This window comes from Halichoerus grypus, chromosome 15, assembly GCF_964656455.1.
Source record: "Halichoerus grypus chromosome 15, mHalGry1.hap1.1, whole genome shotgun sequence".
Lineage (NCBI taxonomy): Eukaryota > Metazoa > Chordata > Mammalia > Carnivora > Phocidae > Halichoerus > Halichoerus grypus.
Window position 1 is genome coordinate 11,449,723 of NC_135726.1, and position 19,255 is coordinate 11,468,977.

At 41.2% G+C, this 19,255-nt stretch overlaps 2 protein-coding genes across 7 annotated transcripts in view; one reads left to right on the plus strand and one right to left on the minus strand.

The window, feature by feature from the left end:
* Positions 1 to 11,718, minus strand: part of LOC118534292 (uncharacterized) — a 110,173-nt gene extending 98,455 nt beyond the window's left edge. For 5 of the 6 annotated variants that reach the window (XR_013444408.1, XR_013444409.1, XR_013444410.1 and 2 more), the window contains exons 1-4: positions 6,025 to 7,454; positions 5,023 to 5,122; positions 4,604 to 4,659; positions 4,241 to 4,298 (exon numbers count right to left, since the gene is read on the minus strand). The gene's annotated coding sequence lies outside the window, so the exon portion shown is untranslated. Of the gene's footprint in view, positions 1 to 4,240; positions 4,299 to 4,603; positions 4,660 to 5,022; positions 5,123 to 6,024; positions 7,455 to 10,858 lie in introns of those variants that run through there. The other variant, XM_078063668.1, reaches the window with a different exon arrangement.
* A 2,092-nt stretch (positions 11,719 to 13,810) lies between these two features.
* On the plus strand, positions 13,811 to 14,398 carry DUXB (double homeobox B). Its single transcript, XM_036113696.2, has one exon. The coding sequence runs from the start codon at positions 13,811 to 13,813 to the stop codon at positions 14,396 to 14,398; it is 588 nt and encodes a 195-aa protein (XP_035969589.2).
* Positions 14,399 to 19,255: the final 4,857 nt, after the last annotated feature.

A 19,255-nucleotide genomic window follows, 5' to 3' on the forward strand; every position in this document is an offset into this window, starting at 1 on the left:
GCAATACTTCCTAAGTTTAACATTAATACTTATTCAGAATCACATGCAAGGGGTGCCTGGGTGGCTCAGTCGTTAAGCGTCTGCCTTCAGCTCAGGTCATGATCCCAGGGTCCTGGGATCAAGCCCTGCATCGGGCTCCCTGTTTCTCCCTCTCCCACTCCCCCTGCTTGTGTTCCCTCTCTTGCTGTGTTTCTCTCTGTCAAATAAATAAATAAAATCTTTAAAAAAAAAACAGAATCATATGCAATATCTCTTGGCCAATAAACACAGTGACATTCCTTATATTGATGTTATTTTCTGTTTGAAAAAAGAAAGTGAATCACTGGAAATGAATAGATGCTTTTGAGTTATGTTTTAATGTCCTTTCATTTTCAACATTAATCAGATCATATTACTCATTCTATGCTTTGGAAATTTCCAATATTTGTCATTATCTTCATTCGAAAATTTGGAGTTATCCACACAATTAAAAATTTTTTTCTGGTCAAAGATATTTTAATATAAATTGTCTCATTTATATTAAATGAGACGATTTTAATCTAAAATGTGTGCTCTGTCAATACACTATGTTGACAAGCATTAATAGCAATGGCTATTAATTAAATTTCACAACAGTGTGTGACTAATTTACACGTTCATTTTAAGCAGTTTTTCAATGTGAATTGTTTTTGGAAAGTTTCCTCCACACATTCACTTACTTGGAGGGTAAACATTTCATGACCCTTTCCATTATACTGTCTTTTTATAAGTTATTCTCTGTTTAATAACAGTTTTATCGAGATGTAATTTATTCACCATAAAATGTATCCTTTTACGGTGTGCAATCCAGTGGTTTCAGTACATCGGAAGAGTTGTATAACCATCAACATTAGCTAATTTTAGAAAATTTTTATCATCTTTAAAGAGAAATCCCCTATCAACCAGCACTCGGTCCCATTCTCCCTCCTCCCTTAGTAGTTAGTGGAAACTACAAACCTACTTTCTGCTTCTATGGATTTGTCTACCCTAGACATTTCAATATGAATGAAATCAAACAATACGTGGCCTTCTGTGTCTGGCTTCTTTGACTCAGCATGTTTGCAAGGCCCACCCATTTTTTTTTTTTTTAAGATTTTATTTATTTATTTCACAGAGAGAGACACAGCGAGAGAGGGAACACAAGCAGGGGGAGTGGGAGAGGGAGAAGCAGGCTTCCCGCAGAGCAGGGAGCCCGATGCGGGGCTCGATCCCAGGACCCTGGGACCATGACCTGAGCCAAAGGCAGACACAACGACTGAGCCACCCTGGTGCCCCATGTTAATAGCATGTATTTCATTAATTTACATGTCTGAATAATATTGCATTGTAAAATATGCCACGTTTTATTCATCCATTCATCAGTTAAAGGAGGTCCCAGATGCTAATATTCAGTGATTACCAACATCTTTCCTCATCATTCTTCTTAAGTAGAGAGAGGGCTTGAGGATAAAATCTGGGAAATAGATGTGCCCTCCTGGAGGAGAAAAAAGCCCTCAGATGCCCCCCAAAAAATGGGTAAGACTTGTTTTAAGAAGATGCAACGTAAACTCATGAGGAAATTTGTCTCTAAGAGAGTCAGTTCACTGTGCACAGGCGAGAATGACTCAGGAGCCAACTTGGCACCTAACATTTATCCAAGGAATATGTGTGCACACATACACACGCACACACACTCCTACCGCATCCAGTGTACGAGTGCCATTTTATTCTGTTAAGTCATAAATGGCTTAAACATTTATTTTCAGGGTAAGAGCCAAATTTTTTTTTCCTGAATTTGAAGTACTTTTTCAGCGCTGTGAATATTTTATGCAAAATACTTTCCATAATAGAAATTTCTGTTTCATATCAGTTCCACTATCTCTTTGGAATATTCCTAGATGTGCTACAGGACAGACACTGTGGTGTCGAATGGGGGTCACTGCTCAGCCTCCTCTACCCCCTCACTCTCCCCAAGACAGCATCTGGCAGTGAGGAAGCTCAGCACTTCCCAGCCCTAAGCTGTCATTTCAGCATTTTCTGGGACTGATATGGCTGATGTGAGAGAGGGAGGGGGCGGCAACAGATGGAAGAGAGTTGGAGAGCGGGGAAGGTAGAGAGGGGTCAGACATCAGGAGAGAATGGAAAGGAGGTGGTTCTCAGGGGAATGCCCCAGGGCACCCTGGCTGCCTGGGTACTGGTTCTTCCCTTTGCAGCAGGTTCTGGATGCCACCAGCCCAGGTTTCCCTGCTCCCCCAGCTGGACTCCCTGTGGCTCCATTATTTTCTGACAATGCTTTTCTTTTCCTTCCATCCTTACTCCAGACCCATATTTGAGAGCAGACACCACAATGGATCCAGCAGATGGGCTGCAATTCTCCAGCTCACCTCCAGCCCCCACTTCTCAATGAAATGTATGAGAAAGAGCAAAGCTGCACCTGATGGCCAGGACCGGGCCTGGTACCCACAATTATGTCTTGGTGTTCTTCTGCAGAACAGACCAATTGGAACATCGTCTAAACCACAAAATACCAACTGTCCTCTCTCCCAACCAACACAAGTGATTGTTGCTCCTTCACAATTATGACACCAACCTCGCTCAAGCTTCCCTTCCTAAAGATAAGATTTATTAAAATACCAATCATAGAATCATCCCTGTACATGGCAGCACAAAATCCAGAGAAAAATGTCTGTTTCTGTGAGCTCACCCCAAAATCACCAGGCATCAGTGGAAATCCTGTAAGGCCCTTCTTCAAGAGCAACAACTGCCAAACCGTGGGGGACTAGGAGGATGGGCAAGGAACTCAGCAGCAGGACCAGGAACAGTGATGGTGGCCCTCAAAAGAGTTAGAACAATCCCTTCAGCCACTGCAGACTGGGGCAGGGCCATCAGGAAAATGCTGGCTGGAAAGGTGCCCTCCTCCCTACCCTTCTCCTGTAGGGGCTGGGCCATGCGGGATCCTTGTCACCCTACTGGGTGTGGATATCAATGACATAAGAACTATGTGCATAGAAGAAATCAAAATCTGGAGTGTCAGAAAGTGTGTCATTAGTTCACCCTGGTGGGGCAGCTTGCGCAAAGGAACAGGTGTAGAAAAGATGCATCGTGTTGGTGGGACGGCTGGGAGCCTCTCGTAGGACAGAAAGGACATCGTAGTGAACAAGGGTCAGGAGACTGCAAATGGGTCAGATTCTGAGGGGCCTTGATTTACATGTAAACCATAGGACCACTGCCTCCACTAGAAGAGGCTATGGTTCTAGAAAAGTGCATTGCACCACCTCTGTGATCACATGTGATCACAACCCTGGGAAAGATAGCTTTTGTTTCTCACATGCTCTACACACTGTCAGAAGAAAGTGTGTCCTGACATTCCTTTGTCCCATCTGCCACCAGGGTGGGAGCACCTCACCTTCTCTGACGAGGCCCAAATCTGTGCTATCTCAGTTACTCTCTGAATCAAATTCCCCCTTCTTTTGGCCCTGAGACTGTGGATTTGTCTCCACTTTTTAATAAACCGATCAGGATAACTGGAAAATGAACCCAGGGAGGTCTTTAATTCTTTGTGTCCTTTCTTCCTAAAGTACAAGTAAACATCTTCTCCAGGATGAAGGAAACATGTGAATTCCCTCCTTTCTTGCACATGTAGGCAACATTCTGAGTCTTAGGTCCAGGGAGATTCCCTCATTTTCTTCAGGTCACATGACCTCCTGAGCAAATAACTTCACATGATCTTCAATGGAATGGATCCTGTCCTACTAGTACCCCCTTAGATTTCACACCTGAGATAGGGTAAGTCTCTTGGAACTTTCTGTTTAGAAAATGAATTTCATGCCCTTCTAAATTTCATGGAAATTTGCTTCAGTTAAAAGAGAAGGGGCTAGGGGCGCCTGGGTGGCTCAGTCAGTTAAGCGTCTGCCTTCAGCTCAGGTCATGATCTCAGGGTCCTGGGATCCAGCCTGGCATTGGGCTCCCTGCTCGGCGGGAAGCCTGCTTCTCCCTCTCCCACTCCCCCTGCTTGTGTTCCCTCTCTTGCTGTGTCTCTCTCTGCCAAATAAATAAAATCTTTTAAAAAAACAGAGAAGGGGCTATAAAAATTATAACAAACGGGTTTCTTGAAATATTCAGATAATTGTGTAAAGTCTTAACTCTGATCATAGAGCTTAAGATACAGAAACCAAATTTGTATATCCACCTTAGTCTCAGTTATGTCATGGCAATAAATGAACTCAAAACACTAGCGACTTACCTCAGCAGAAGTCTATTTCTCATCCTTCTGGGATTCAGCTTAATGGGATCATCATTATCTAGGACAGAAAAGGGTCATGGTAGTGAGAAAACAGCAATTCCCCCAAAAAATGGAGGATTCTGCTCAGAGATGGTACAGACTGCTTCCTTAAACCCACTCATATCTCACTGGCTGAAAGAAATCATAGGGCAAAGCCTGAAATCAACAATTCGTGAAGTCCAATCCCCTTGGAAGACAAGGCCTAACCGGGCTAGCACCATGAGGCTGGGCATGAAATAAGTGGACCCTATTAAATACATCGTGGTTCATCTATTTGGTCAAAATTATTAGCTTCCGTCCCTAAAGTACACAAAATAATCTTACCCTTCTCCACCAGACACAATATGAAAGATTTTCCAAGCCCCAAACCTCCATTCACACTGAAAGCAACAAGAAGATCCCATTATAAAAACCAATGATGTAATGTATGGTGATTAACATAATAATAAAAAATTAAAAAATAAAATAAGAACTTCAAGGGATATTCAGTTGAGATCAACTTGAGCTACTAAGAAGTAAAATTTACAAATGTATGCTGTTTATAAAAAAAAAAGAAGATCCCATTATAACTTCTTCATCAAGATATCAAAGAACAAAAGCCCAGGCTCTGAGCCAGTTGGAATAGGGACTGGACCCATGTAGTAAACATCCTCTCCTCTGTAGAGAAGAGGAGGGAGACTGCATCATTAGAACAGAGCAGTAGGAAGATTCAGCTGGGGAGATGTTTAGGGGTAGACGCTTACCCCCTATTTAGATCAATTTCTGCTTCCTGGCTGAAGTCCCCAGACCAGATCCTTGGTTGTCCCTTATCTTGCTTGGCCTCATTAGTAAGGACCCTAGAGACTGCAGTAGAGAAAAAAAAAAAAAAAGGAAAACACACACAAGTATGAACCAATTAACCTGATTCCATTTACTTCCAGGTGCAATTAGCCCACCCCCTAACTCATTATGCCTAATTTTTCTCTCACCTTAACTAAAATATCTTAAGCTTATCAGTTGTCTGTGGCAAAAGCACACTTCATTTTTTTTTCCTGTGGCAGTTTACAGGAATGCTTAAATAACAGAGGAATGATTTACTGGTAGAAGTTTCAACGCAATCATTGCCGTAGACCAAAGGTTTTAAATCACAACCCAGGTTTGATTTTTGCATTTCTTAACTATGTATAAAATTTTTCTCCAAAAGTATGTCTCCAAGTTTTTACGTCTTCATTTAAATGAATATAAAATCTACCTGTACCCCTTACCCTGAAGTTGGTGAGTTCCTTCTATCTCCTACCCTTCTTCCCATTGAACAACATACTCCTTTCCTTTTTTTTCCCATAGTAATAGAATATGCCTTTATTAACACATTCCTTTCTGAGCTCATTTCTTCCTAAATATTCCTAGGCAATAGTGGCCAAGAGCATAGGAATCATGACAGAAATATTCTGTTATCCATAATTCAAGGCACAAGAGGGTTTCTGCCTGCCAGGTTTTCACAACTAATGTAGCTTTACCAAAAAAAATTTATAGTGGCATAACATCAGTAGCCATTTTTCTAGGATTCAATAAAGTTTTCCACCACCCATGGTTTGTCTCCATGACAAATCCACAAATACACTTTTTTCCTGTTAAATGTCATCATTTCCAAATAAGCAATTTGGTGATTGTATCAGGCAGAGTTCAGCCATTCAACCAGAGAAACAGAATCAGTATATATAGTGATTAATTGCAAGGAATTAGCTTATGTGACTGTAGAGACTCACTAGGCAATTCCAAAATTCCTTGTATGGGTTGAAGTCTTGAGCATGAGCTGAAGCATCAATTAACAGGAAGAAGGTCTTCACAGGAAATTCTCCACTCTATCCTCTTGGCCTTTCAGTTAATTGACTCAGGCCCAGCCAGATTATATAGGATAATCTCCCTTAAAGTCAAATGATCATGGACGTCAATCACTTCTACAAAATATCTTCACAGAAACACCTAGATGAGTGAATAACTAAGTTCTGTAACTTAGCCATACTGACACATAAAACTAGCCATTTCTCTGGGTGATAGACATTGGGGAGGGCATGTGCTATGGTAAGCAGTGTAAATTGTGCAAGACTGTTGAATCACAGATCTGTACCTCTGAAACAAATAATGCAATATATGTTAAGAAAAAAAAAAAGAAGATAGCAGGAGGGGAAGAATGAAGGGGGGGAAATCGGAGGGGGAGACAAACCATGAGAGACGATGGACTCTGAAAAACAAACTGAGAGTTCTAGAGGGGAGGGGGGTGGGAGGATGGGTTAGCCTGGTGATGGGTATTAAAGAGGGCACGTTCTGCATGGAGCACTGGGTGTTATGCACAAACAATGAACCATGGAACATTACATCAAAAACTAATGATGTAATGTATGGTGATTAACATAACAATAAAAAATTTAAAAAAAAAACTAGCCATTTCTGTCTACACCTTGTTGAGCTGTAAGCCATACACCTCTCCTGAAACCATAAATGACTTCCAAATACAAAAATAATAACAGTGATATTTCTGCCTAATGAAGTACAACTATCCTGCCTACAACAGAAACACACTAATCCTTTCCCCAAAAGAAGATGCAACATCCTTGAGTGATGTGCATCCTTCTCTTTTGATACTCCTTAAATATGGTGATTTAAAGTGAAATATTGGGGTGCCTGAGTGGCTCAGTCTGACTTTTGATTTCTGCTCAGGTCATGATCTCAGGATCCTGGGATCAAGCCCCATGTGGGGCTCTGTGCTCAGCGTGGAGTCTGCTTGGGATTCTCCCTCTCCCTCTGCCCCTCCCCCCGCTCATGCTATTTCTCTCTAAAATAAAAAAAAAATTAAATCTTTAAAGTGAACTATTATTGGGATGCCTGCTGGCTCAGGCAGTAAAGCATGACTCTTGATCTCAGAGTCATGATTTCAGGCCCCCAAGTTGAGCATGGAGCCTACTCGAAATAATAAAGGTAACTATTATTAATGGATCATTAGGGGATAACTGTGGGAAGAAAACAAAATATTTTAATATATATACAGATTCATAGCAAAATTCTCATAACTAGTATATCCTTGATTCTGCAAATGGTCACAAGGTAAGTAGCTGGTATTCTTAACAATTTTCTTCCACTACCAATTCATATTTCAGCAACCACCTCACATGGTTTTGATTCTGGTCAGGTGACCCAAATACTTATTGTATATATATTTAAATTATGTGTAATATATACAAATATCTATCTATAAGTCTGTTCTTAGAGAACTGCCTCCAAGACTAACATTTGTATCATTTAGCCTCAACCAGAGATAGAGAGCAGTAGCATCTGAACTCACAGGAAACCAGTGAAATTATACATACACATGTACGCATATGTATATATACATATACATAAACACATTTGCTATTATTGGCTTATACAATTGCAGCACCTGGATAGGCAAGAACGAGATTTCTGGGTCAGATCCTATGGAGGGCTGAAACTCTCTCACGGGGCAATGAAGCTGCTGTCCTCAGCTGTGATTTCTTTTCCTCCAGGAATGCCCAGCTTTGCTCTGAAGACTTTTCCATGACTGGGGTGCCTGGGTGGCTCAGTCGCTAAGCATCTGCCTTTGGCTCAGGTCATGATCCCAGGGTCCTGGGATCAAGCCCCACATCGGGCTCCCTGCTCAGTGGGGAGCCTGCTTCTCCCACTCCCACTCCCCCTGCTTGTGTTCCCTCTCTGTCAAATAAATAAAATAAAAATCTAAAAAAAAAAATTTCATGATTGTATCAGCCCCACCCAGATTATCAAGGATAATCTACTTAAATCCAACTGATTATGTAATTCAATCAATCGACAAAATACCTTGAAACCTAGATTCGTGTTTTTTTGAGTAACTATGGAGTATAGACTAGCCAAGATGACATGTAAACCTTACTGTCAGTGATGGAAAGAAATGTGTTTCAAGGGCACCTGGGTGGCTCAGTCGGTTAAGCGTCTGCCTGTGGCTCAGGTCGTGATCCCAGGGTCCTGGGATCGAGCCCCGCATCGGGCTCCCTGCTCAGTGGGGAGCCTGCTTCTCCCTCTCCCTCTGCCCCTCTCCCCCTCCACTCGTGCTCTCTCAAATAAAATCTTTTTTAAAAAGTGTTTCAGTAAGAACTGAGGAAAAATATAAAGTGAAGTATGTATATCCATACAATATTATATCAAGCCAAAATAATTAAAAAGCAAGAGTACCAAAACATTTATAAATGTATCTATGTGTGTGTGTGTGTGTAAACTAGAGAGCACAGATTCTAAGTCAGATTTGGAAAGACATTAGGATAGAGGTAAAATTGCCTGGTAGAATCTGTACTTAATCTGATTACTTCAAGTTTCTTTCTAAAAGTGTTAAACATTTAATGAAGGGATTAAATAGAAGGGTATTTAAGAAATGGGTGGATCACCCTGGGTGTTGATAAGCCCGGTGTCTTGGACTGCTCCTCGGTTGCCCACTCACCTCTGTGGGATCCAGGAAGCTCTTCCCAAGATGGATTTGAACAGCACTGAAAACAGTAAGTTTTCGTCTGCATTTTGCTCTCTTTGATAATGCCACATGCTTTATTTTCCAGAGTTTATAAAAGTTAAAAATCACAATCATGATTAGAGGGGCAAATTGTTGCGAGCAGGAGCTCTTTGCATCTATAAGTTGTATTAGGATTGATGGGTGCTTTAAAGTTGGAGACTGGGGGGCACCTGGGTGGCTCAGTCATTAAGCGTCTGCCTTCGGCTCAGGTCATGATCCCAGGGTCATGGCATTGGGCTCCCTGCTCCGGGGGAAGCCTGCTTCTCCCTCTCCCACTCCCCCTGCTTGTGTTCCTTCTCTCGCTGTGTCTCTCTCTGTCAAATAAATAAATAAAATCTTAAAAAAAAAAAAGTTGGGAGACTGGAATTTCAAATTTAAGATAACAGCCATAAGTCTCACAAGTGCGTTGTCAAAAGTTCTAAAGTTGACACTGTAAATGGAGAAACATATATATATGGAATACCTAGTATTTTATATTAAAATGTATTTTATCACAAAGTACCAGTTACTGTGTATTTTATCTCAATTTTTTAAGGTCTTACTTGTTTATTTCCATTAATTTTCCTAGCTCCTATTGCTTCCTATTTTCTCTGCATTTAATTTTATGGATTTTCAGTAACTCAGATCACAGATTGTAATTTTTTTCTATTATACACACATATTTTACTTATATGTCTCCAATTTAGCATGACTTTAGTAGCTGTACCCCTAAAGTAAAAATATAGAATCATTGTTAAACCTACAGGTTTCAACCTGGAAAAAAAAAGTTAAGACTTATGTTTATGTCCATCATTGATAGTAAGGTTTACATGTCATGTAAACTTATGTTTACATGGAGTTTTTAATCCATAAACATATCTTCCATACCCCTCTTCCCATTTTCTCTTCATCAGGCATACTACAAAAAGAAACCTGGCAAGGCAGGATTGTTTACAACCAGAGTCAAAAGGATATCCTCCAAGAATGGTTTAAACAAAACCCGTACCCTGATAGAGCTACCAGGAAACAATGGGCCAAGGAAATTGGCATTCCGGAGGCCAAAATTCAGGTAAGCATTAGGTTTCTATTTCACTATCTGTCAGATTCAAGGTAAAGAGAAAGCTGGGCTCAGGATTTTCAGGCAACTCTTTTTTTTTTTTTTTTAAGATTTTATTTGACAGAGACACAGTGAGAGAGGGAACACAAGCAGGGGGCGTGAGAAAGGGAGAAGCAGGCTTCCCGTGGAGCAGGGAGCCTGAGGTGGGGCTCGATCCCAGGACCCCGGGATCATGACCTGAGCCAAAGGCAGACGCTTAACCTGAGCCACCCAGGCGCCCCCAGGCAATTCTTATGTCAGGTATGTTGCTCAGAAAGTTTTTATTGTTGTATATTAAAAACAAGAACTGTTTTACCAATTGTGGAAATATTGGTTGGGTATATTCACTAATGAGAAGAGAATACACTGGTCCAGGCTCTCCCAATAGGAGATAAATCAATTTTTTTTTTTTTTAAAGATTTTATTTATTTATTTGACAGAGAGATAGAGAGAGAACACAAGTAGGCAGAGAAGCAGGCAGAGGGAGAGGGAGAAGCAGGCTCCCCGCAGAGCAGGGAGCCCGATGCGGGACCCGATCCCAGGACCCTGGGATCATGACCTGAGCCGAAGGCAGCCGCTCAACCGACTGAGCCACCCAGGCGCCCCAGGAGATAAATCAATTTTTAAGATTAGGTAATTTAGGAAATTATAACACTATGTTAATAAGTTATCATTAAGTATTAAGTATTGATATGTACTGGGGCACCTTGCTGGCTCAGTTGGTAGAGCAAGCAATGCTTGATCACAGGGCTGTGAGTTCAAGTCCCACGTTGAGTGTAGAGATTACTTAAAAATAAAAAATCTTTAAAAAAATATTGATATATACTGCAAAATGAGGATTAATACGTGATTATGAGGAAACTGTGGGACAAGAACTCACATATGTTCCCAATTTTCAGGCTAGTTTTTTTTAAATACCTGAAGTGTGATTCACACACAGAAGTATATGAAGTAAAATCCCATATTGTATTACCTGAATAGAGCTACTGATGTGAAAATGAAATGAAGCTGGATTTCTTCAGTTAGCAAGGCGATAATTGTAAACAATACAACTATACCAGGTGAGACAGCATTTAAAACAATGAAGATCAGTAAAAATGTGCTCCTAGAGGAAAATAATAAGTTCAGATTTTTGTGTCTATATAGAGTCTCCCATTAGCCATTGGCTGTAAGGTCCGTAGTCTGAGGGATGCTGGAGAGAAATTTTTCCTTACTCTTCATTCATTTGTTCTGGGTGTAAAGACACAGTTTACTCAAAGCCCAGTAATAAAAGGGCATCCTATGGGAATATCTGGTGATGTGCTTAAGACTTACCTGAAAATATTTTAATTAATTTAGAGCAGAGATAAGCTTTTAGCACAATGCCTGGATAAAGGAGTGGTTTGTTAAATATTGGTGGTCATTAACACCCTAAATCTTATCACAAATTATCAAAATAAAACACTCAAAAAGAAAGTACACTGCAAATCCAACTCCAAAAATGAGGAAACAAGAAGTTCAACAAGTTATATTCATGACAAGAGTTTCACAGCAAGGTGTACAGGGTCCAGGAGTCTCCTTATCTATTGCTGATTATAGGAAAAGAGGGAATGTTGATGAGTGTTAGTACAGCTCAACTGTTGCTAATTTACTCACCATTTAAAGATATTCTTGGGGCGGTTGGCTGGCTCAGTCAGTTAACTGTCCAACTCTTGATTTCAGCTCAAGACATGATCTCAGGGTTGTGAGATGGAGCCCCAAGTAGGGCTCCACACTTAGCAGGGAGTCTGCTACTCACCCTCTCCCACTGCCCCTCCCCCCGGCTCGCAGTCTCTAAAATAAATAAATCTAAAAAAAAAGATTCTCTCCCTCTGCCCCTCCCCACCCTGCTCACATACTTTAAAAAAAAAGGAAATTCTTTTTTCTTAAAAAAAAGGAAATTCTTTTCCACAATCAATGCTATATGTATTATACATTATAAAATGGTATTTCTTATAAAGAGACGATAGGCCAAGAAAAGACATTCACACATTGAAGACCTGTTATGAGAGAGAGGTGGGAGAAGGAGAAAAAGAAATATTGGTCTCCTTCGATTGAACGGCGAGTGTCTCTTAAATCAGGAAATTTTTCTTGAGGTATCATGACAACAACGATAGAAGAAATGCTGTACTGAATTGTATGCTAATAGTAATATAACTCCTAGGATAATACATCACCTTTTTCTTATGGATATTACCGCAATGGCAGTTGATCAAATCAATTTTAATTGCATTGATATTTGGTCTGACACAGACTGAATTACACAACTTTCACATCTTCTTCTCCCACTTAGATTTGGTTTAAAAACCACAGATCAAAACAGAGACAATTGGAATTTGGATGCTCCTTAGGAAAAGACGAAACCCAAAGACAACACCATCATCAGCCTTGGACTCAAGGTAAGAAACCACTGGTACAAATGCATTTCTTCAGTAGGTCCCGGTGAAAGTGGAAACAACTCGGCACGTTGTGCCCATGTTCTTGACAAAAAATCATTATCTTGAGAGGCATTTACAGCTTGCTCTGGGCACCCTAGTGTCAGAAATATAAGCATGGTCCCACAGCTGGCTAGGACAGGCAGGTTCTTAGCAAGCAAGGCTCTGGGCCTTTTGGTCCAGCTGCTCTAAGCAGGGTGGCATCCTCTTCTGTCACCATCAGGGATTCAAGAAGAATTAAGTGTAATCAGCATGATCTTCCCAAGTTTCTAGTTCAAACATGAAAACTGTTCTAAAAGACATCTTTTGTTCCCATGTTCTCCTTTAGAATACTTACCAAAAGCAGCCAGACAAGACTGGACATCCATCACAAGATCTCAATCACACGTCCTACTTCAAGCCTTTGAGAGGAACCGATTCCTTGATATTACAACCAGGAAAAAACTGGCTAAAAAAGCAGGCATTCAGGAACCAAGAATTCAAGTAAGTTCTGTGTCTGCGACATGAAATATGTTCTACCTGTGATATTTCCCCCAATGGGTTGCCGAGAAACTTTGACCTGTACTGGATTATCCCAATCATCGAGGTTACGTAAGTAAAGGTATGGGATGGTAAACATCTAGCATTGCAAGTCACACTCCTGCAAAATGAAGAATTCTGTCAGTGGTATACCCATTTAAAATCACCAGCAGCAAAAATGTGGGGAAATGTGAAAGTTAATACCTATTTTGAGAACCCCGTCAGGTTTTCTACAGCTTGGAACTGTTATTTTGGTCCAGATAATTCCTTTCTTGTGAGGCTGTCCTGTGCCTAGTAGGTATTTTTCAGCACTCTTGGCCTCTGCCAACTAGATACCCCGCCTACCTACCTCCCCCAATTTGTGACACCCCCAAAACTCTATATACATGCTCAAATGTCCTCCAGTTGGGAGAACAAAGTCACTCCCATTGGGTACCTTCTAAAGTTACGGGGACAGTAGTTTAGTATGTGTTAAATGCTCATGACTAAGTAGCACTATGGTTTATCAGCACAGAAACCCTCCAAAGGCCTGCACTCATTAATCCTTGATCAGATTTATACATGTGCATATAAGATAGGGATTCTTTGCACACGTTGGCAAAGAGAAAAATGTCAACCTGGTCAAGAAAATCTGTTTCTAATCCATTGTTGAAATTAAAGGGAGGAATCTAGATCATATGCCTTTTCAGCCAGTTTCAATTCCTCCGTAGTTGATTGCTGAGTGTGCTGTGACCTCAATTTATGTTTGTATACGTATACACACACATTTGTACGTACCTATTTATACATATACATACTAAACACATAAACCAGAGTAATGTATTTCACACATATAGAATATTTATATTTCTGATACTGGGGCCTGTATTAATAGCCCCTTTGCTTTACGCAGTACGAGAAACAGAGCCACAGTCACATGTCTTATGACATCCTTCTCTTTTTTCTTCACATAGATGTGGTTTCAGAACCAAAGATCCCTATACCCAGAGCAGAGCAGAAATGAGTCCGTGAATTCCTTGGCAGATGGCCCAAATGGAAGACCAGGTCTGACAGCTCAGCAACACCAAATTAATCTGTCCACTCCCCTGGGCAGGTCTCATCATCTTGCTTCCTCCGATTCTTTCAGCAGGAACCAAACATTTCTCCCTGCTCCTCTCCCATCCCATGAGTCCTCTGTCCCTTGTGTGAGCCAAGGACCAAGTGTCATGATGGTGCAGCCCATGCAGGCCATGCAGACAGGAGAGAATTCTGTCTCTCCTCAGACCCTTAGGAATCACCTGCCAATACCCTCAACTTCAGGAAGGGACCTCTCGGATACTCAGACTCCTTTCTGGCTCCCAAACCAAGAAAAATGCCAGAATCACGAAGAACAGACTGGCACAGGAGTACTGCAGTTGAAGGGCTATTGTGAGCCTCATCCTGAGCACCAAGACCAGCTGCAGGATCTGGAGCAGGTGGACATACCTTACATTCTGCAGCGGTGGGACGAGGTCTGCCAGGCTCTGACTGCAAAATGGGATCCTCGAGAAGGGACACACTGAGACACACATGGCTGCAGCACACCGTCAACTGGAGAACCATCCCGTTCCCTCAGCCAACCGCACCAGCAATGTGTAGAAACCTCAGGCCTAATGTCAGCTCCTGTTATCCACAGACCTTCAGGAAAAGGTCCCTTTTCTGAGTCCTAATCCACAGAAAGAGAACCCTCCAGGACCCTAACTGTGCTTCAGTGAATTTTTTCAGGCTGTGTTCCATACGCTACAAAGCTCACCAGGGCCCGAGTTTCAGAAGGAAGTCATTCTCAGAACCTGGGCCAGGCCTCTCTTCTTTTGATGCTGAATCAGTGCAACTTAAAGGACGGTGAACAATGAAATCGTCCTGTCTGGGACAAGATTAACGCAAGAGGAAGGAGAAAACAATTGGAATCCCAAATGGAGGTTTTAACTTTCCCGCGGGCAGTGGTTACCTTCGGTACTCCCTTCACTGAGAAAGCTGCATACGGCCTCTGGAAGCACCACAAGCATTAGCGAGCAGACAGGTCTGCGGAATCCTTCTGAACGAAGAAACGTATTTTTCTGACAAACATGACCTCCTCTCTGTAATTACCATGTCCACCAATCTGGAACATCCATGAACCGTAACCAAACCCAAGCGAAAATAGGTCTACAAGGGACATATCAGCACTCCTCTCCCTTCTAGCAAGATGGGAAAGCTAACTTGAAATTAATTTATCACGTAGAAAATGAAAGGATAGTATATTTCCCGATGATGTGAGTTCACAAAAGTGAGCTTTTCTCCAAAGCTCTGAAAGCTTTAATTAGAACTAGAAACTATCTCAGTATCTACCAATAAGGGAATGATTAAATGAATTAGGACAAATCCACGATACTGAGTATTCTTCACTTGTATTTTTTTCCTCTATCTTAAAGATAAAAAATTTTACAATGAAAATACAGTAGTGACACAACTACTTAATGTATTTCTACATTTTTAGATTTTTCACATATATTCACGTGTGTGTGTGTATATATATATATATACACACACACCAGAAAATTCCTCATTATAAATTGTCAAACTAAAACCTGAGATAACCATTCTCATTTTCAGTTTTCTTCTGAAATGGTAACTTTTAGATTTTGGTGTATGAATATGTATGTGGGTTTACTTTGGTACAGTATAAGTATCTTTGAAAAATATTTTGTTCGTTTTATCAATTTGCATTGTTTTGTCATATTTGCTATTTACTTTCCATATGAAGGTGTCAGAATAAGGTCCACACACATACCACAAAGATACCTGTTTTACACTAACACTAACAGGTATGAGGTGTACATCCTTACTGGCAGTATCGGTTATCTGGGGGCACTACGTGCAAGAGTTTCTCTAGCTGTTCACACACTAACGCTCAAGTGCCAGAATATTCCAACATCCGTATCTATGGTCAAATTACACGCAGTAGAAATTATTTTTCCTGATAGTAGCTGAACTTTATCACCTAATGAATTAAAACTCACACATGTGCACATACATTAGTGTGTGACAAATTAGTGTGGCATCTATCAAAAACAAAAAGGACCTAATATATCTGACAGTGTTTATACATGAACAGACTAGGTGGCTTGAATGACAGAAATTCATTTTCTCACAGTTCTCCAAGTGTCTGCTGGCTGGTTTCTTCTGAGACCTGTTTCTTTGCTATGCTAATGGCCATCTTCTTCCTGTGTACTTACACGGTCTTCCTTCGGTGTGCACATTCCCAGGGTGCCTCTCCATGGATCCAAATTTCCTCTTGAGTTTGCTTTTCTTAGATTTCAGTGTATGGTCTCTGGCTTAGGTTTTGGTTTGCCTGCCACACCCTTCTAATGAGCTCCCTGTTTTAACTACTTTAACCCCTGTAACAATCTATTTGTAAAAAGTTTCCATTGCCTGCTTTAAAAATGTTAGAAAATAACTTGATTTACTTAAATCCATAATGTGGACAACAGCTACCAGTTAAATACACAAAACATCAGGCAGAACAGTCATCAGCAAGCTTCTCTCAAGAGCCCAGATGAGCTCTTTGTATCTTTGGACACAAGTTTATGACCTGAGGCAGCCCACAGTGCCACGGTGCCAAGCTCATAAAACCTGGATACATTCCCCAGAAATACCTCAAAAGCAATAAACTATCAAAACTGAAAGCGGCAAGTAGAAAATCAAAAAAATGAACTGAGGAAGCCCTCCCTGTTGATAGGCACAACCATACTGAAAGCTAGAAAGCCTGAGAGGAAAAGAGCAAAAAGATATGCAGAATGAGTTTCAAGGTAATGTTTATTATTGACAGAGAAGCATAAATGGCATTTACTTTAAGAAAATATGCTCAAAGGGCATCTGGGTGGCTCAGTCGGTTAAGTGTCTGCCTTTGGCTCAGGTCATGATCCCAGGGTCCTGGGATTGAGTCCCACATCGGACTCCCTGCTCTGCAGGGGTCTGCTTCTCCCTCTCCCTCTGTGCTCTCTCTCTCTCAAGTAAATAAATAAAATAAAAATTAAAAAAGAAAAGAAAATATGCTCAAAAACCCTACAGTAAATTATAGGAAAAAGGAGAAGAGAACAAACTCAAAGGTTAAGTCCAGGCTGATGATAACAGAGATAATAATCCACTACTGGATGGGTATTCTTGTTCCTAGAAGTCATTAGGGTTTATCTGTACAATCGAAGTTTTTTGCAGACTTTTATTTGGGTATTTACCTTCCCTTCATACCACATTCCCAGGGAAGGTTACACAACGTGCAGCCCAAGAAAGACAGACCTGGATAAATTTAAGTCAATCTAGTCATTTAAGAAGGTAGGAAGGGGCATGTGCCAAAATTCTGGCAATGAGAAGTCTAGGGGCTTCTGAGAAAGCTTGCTCGCCAATAAAGGAGACACCTAGGAGGAAATGGTCCGTCTTCTGCTGTTAGAACTGTAGCAGCCAGCTTCTGACCATGAAGGAAGCAGCCTACAAGACAAGCTAGAGATAGCAGAGCGGAAATATAAAAAGAACCCTGAAGCTAACTGCCTCAGGACTTCTTGTTATATATAGAAGATATAATCCCATTTCCCTTATTGTTTGAAGTCCTTTAGGTTAAGTTTTCTGTTATAAGCAATTAAATGCAACTTATGGATATAGGCAGAGGGAGTCTATGATCCAGCAAACAGCATTAGACCAAAAACGAGAGATCTCAAGAATTCAGCAGCAGCTTAAACCTTTAAAATGCAACTGCATCTGCTTGAAAGGGACAGGGAACAAAGGAAAACTGAATACCAGGAGCATAATCCACTGCTGCAGTTTGCAAAGAGAAGACAGAAAAAAATGTTTCTGCCACTAATGAAGGTACAGAGGTTAAGGCCTAGCAAATTTCAAAAGCTGAAGTGTGGGGGTAGGAGGGAATAATGAGGAAGGCCCAGAATTCAAGAGCTAAAATGAGTAAGACGTGTTGTTTCCCAGAGCACAAGTCTCATCAAGTCAAGAAAACCCAAAAAGCAAGAATTTGGCAGCTCAAGGGAGGGGATCCTGACTTTAGGATTTGAGCAGATGCAGCCATAGCTCAATACCATTAACCATTAAAATTCAACTCATGCTCCTTGCTTAGATTTGTGCTCCCAAAAATACTTCTGGTAATGTTTCCCCACATATACCTCTCAGCCTAAGAAATGAAATGTCAGAGAAATTGCAAAAACAGGTATTTGAAAGTTACTGGTTTATAATGAGTGCTTTGCTTTACACATCTTTTGGGAGTCTAGATATAATGAATCAGGCCCTTTTGCACATGCTTTGACAAAACTGAAATTTCTAGCCCTGTAAAAGCTGTAGTAACTTTACTAGGTTATAAACAACCTAAATGACATCTCCATTTTTATTCATTTATTTGAAAGAGAGAGTATGCACACATGAGCACAAGTGGGGGGGGTACAGAGGGAGAGGGAGAGAATCTTAAGCAGACTCCATGCTGAGCACAAGGCCCAATGTGGGGCTCGATCTCACAACCCTGAGATTATGACCTGAGCAGAAATCAAGAGTTAGACACCTAACCAAACGAGCTACCCAGGCGCCCCTGGATAACACATTTTAAACAAATGCCCACCACCCAATCTTTCCCAATACCTACTTAAAAATTACTCCTAGAGTGAGCTAGGTACTACTAGGAGCAGTTGTATCCTTTCAACATACTAAAGGGCAAAGTGAAGCATTTTGATTTAGGTTGGACTCCACCAGAATTGAACTCTAATAATGTGTGTGTAACTGATGATTTCAGGATGTACTTATTAGGAAGTGCAGATGCGAAACAAGAGAAGGACGCCCATGCAGGGTGCATGAATACACAGACTGCCACTGTGGGCCACTCTGCTTATTTCTGCCGGGAATCTCTCACAGGTGGCATGGACACCATTATCCCACTCGGGGTAATTCTCAAAGATTCAGTCGTGTCATTTCTCTGGACAGCAAGGAAACTGGGTCTGCGTCCTCTAATTCTCAGCCACCATCGACTGAAAGCCACTCCCAGGGGCATTAACTCCACGGCACTTCAAGCAGAGGGAAAGCTTCAGCAGGCACTTGCAGTGGGACTCCTATCAGTGGCATATGCTGGAATGGTGAGTGCCCAGAGAACATGGGTAGGGAACCGACACCTTCTGTTACACACCTGCTGGTTCCTGATTGGCTCCTCTCCACTCCAGCTCTTAGTAGTTCACTCCATCTCTCACAGTCCTTGACGCAGATCTTCTCTCTGCTCCATTCAGAAGAACTAGCATCTTCCTAGTAGCCTACTAGTTCTAAAATGAAACCACTTTGTTCATTATTGACCTAATTAAGAGCCAAAAATCGTCCATTCCTTCATGGTTTTTCTATTGAAAGGTTTTGTGAATACAATCAAA

What these genes read in the sequence shown, in the direction of transcription:
- DUXB (XM_036113696.2), top strand. Translation starts at nt 13,811, where the DNA reads ATGTGGTTTCAGAACCAAAGATCCCTATACCCAGAGCAGAGCAGAAAT.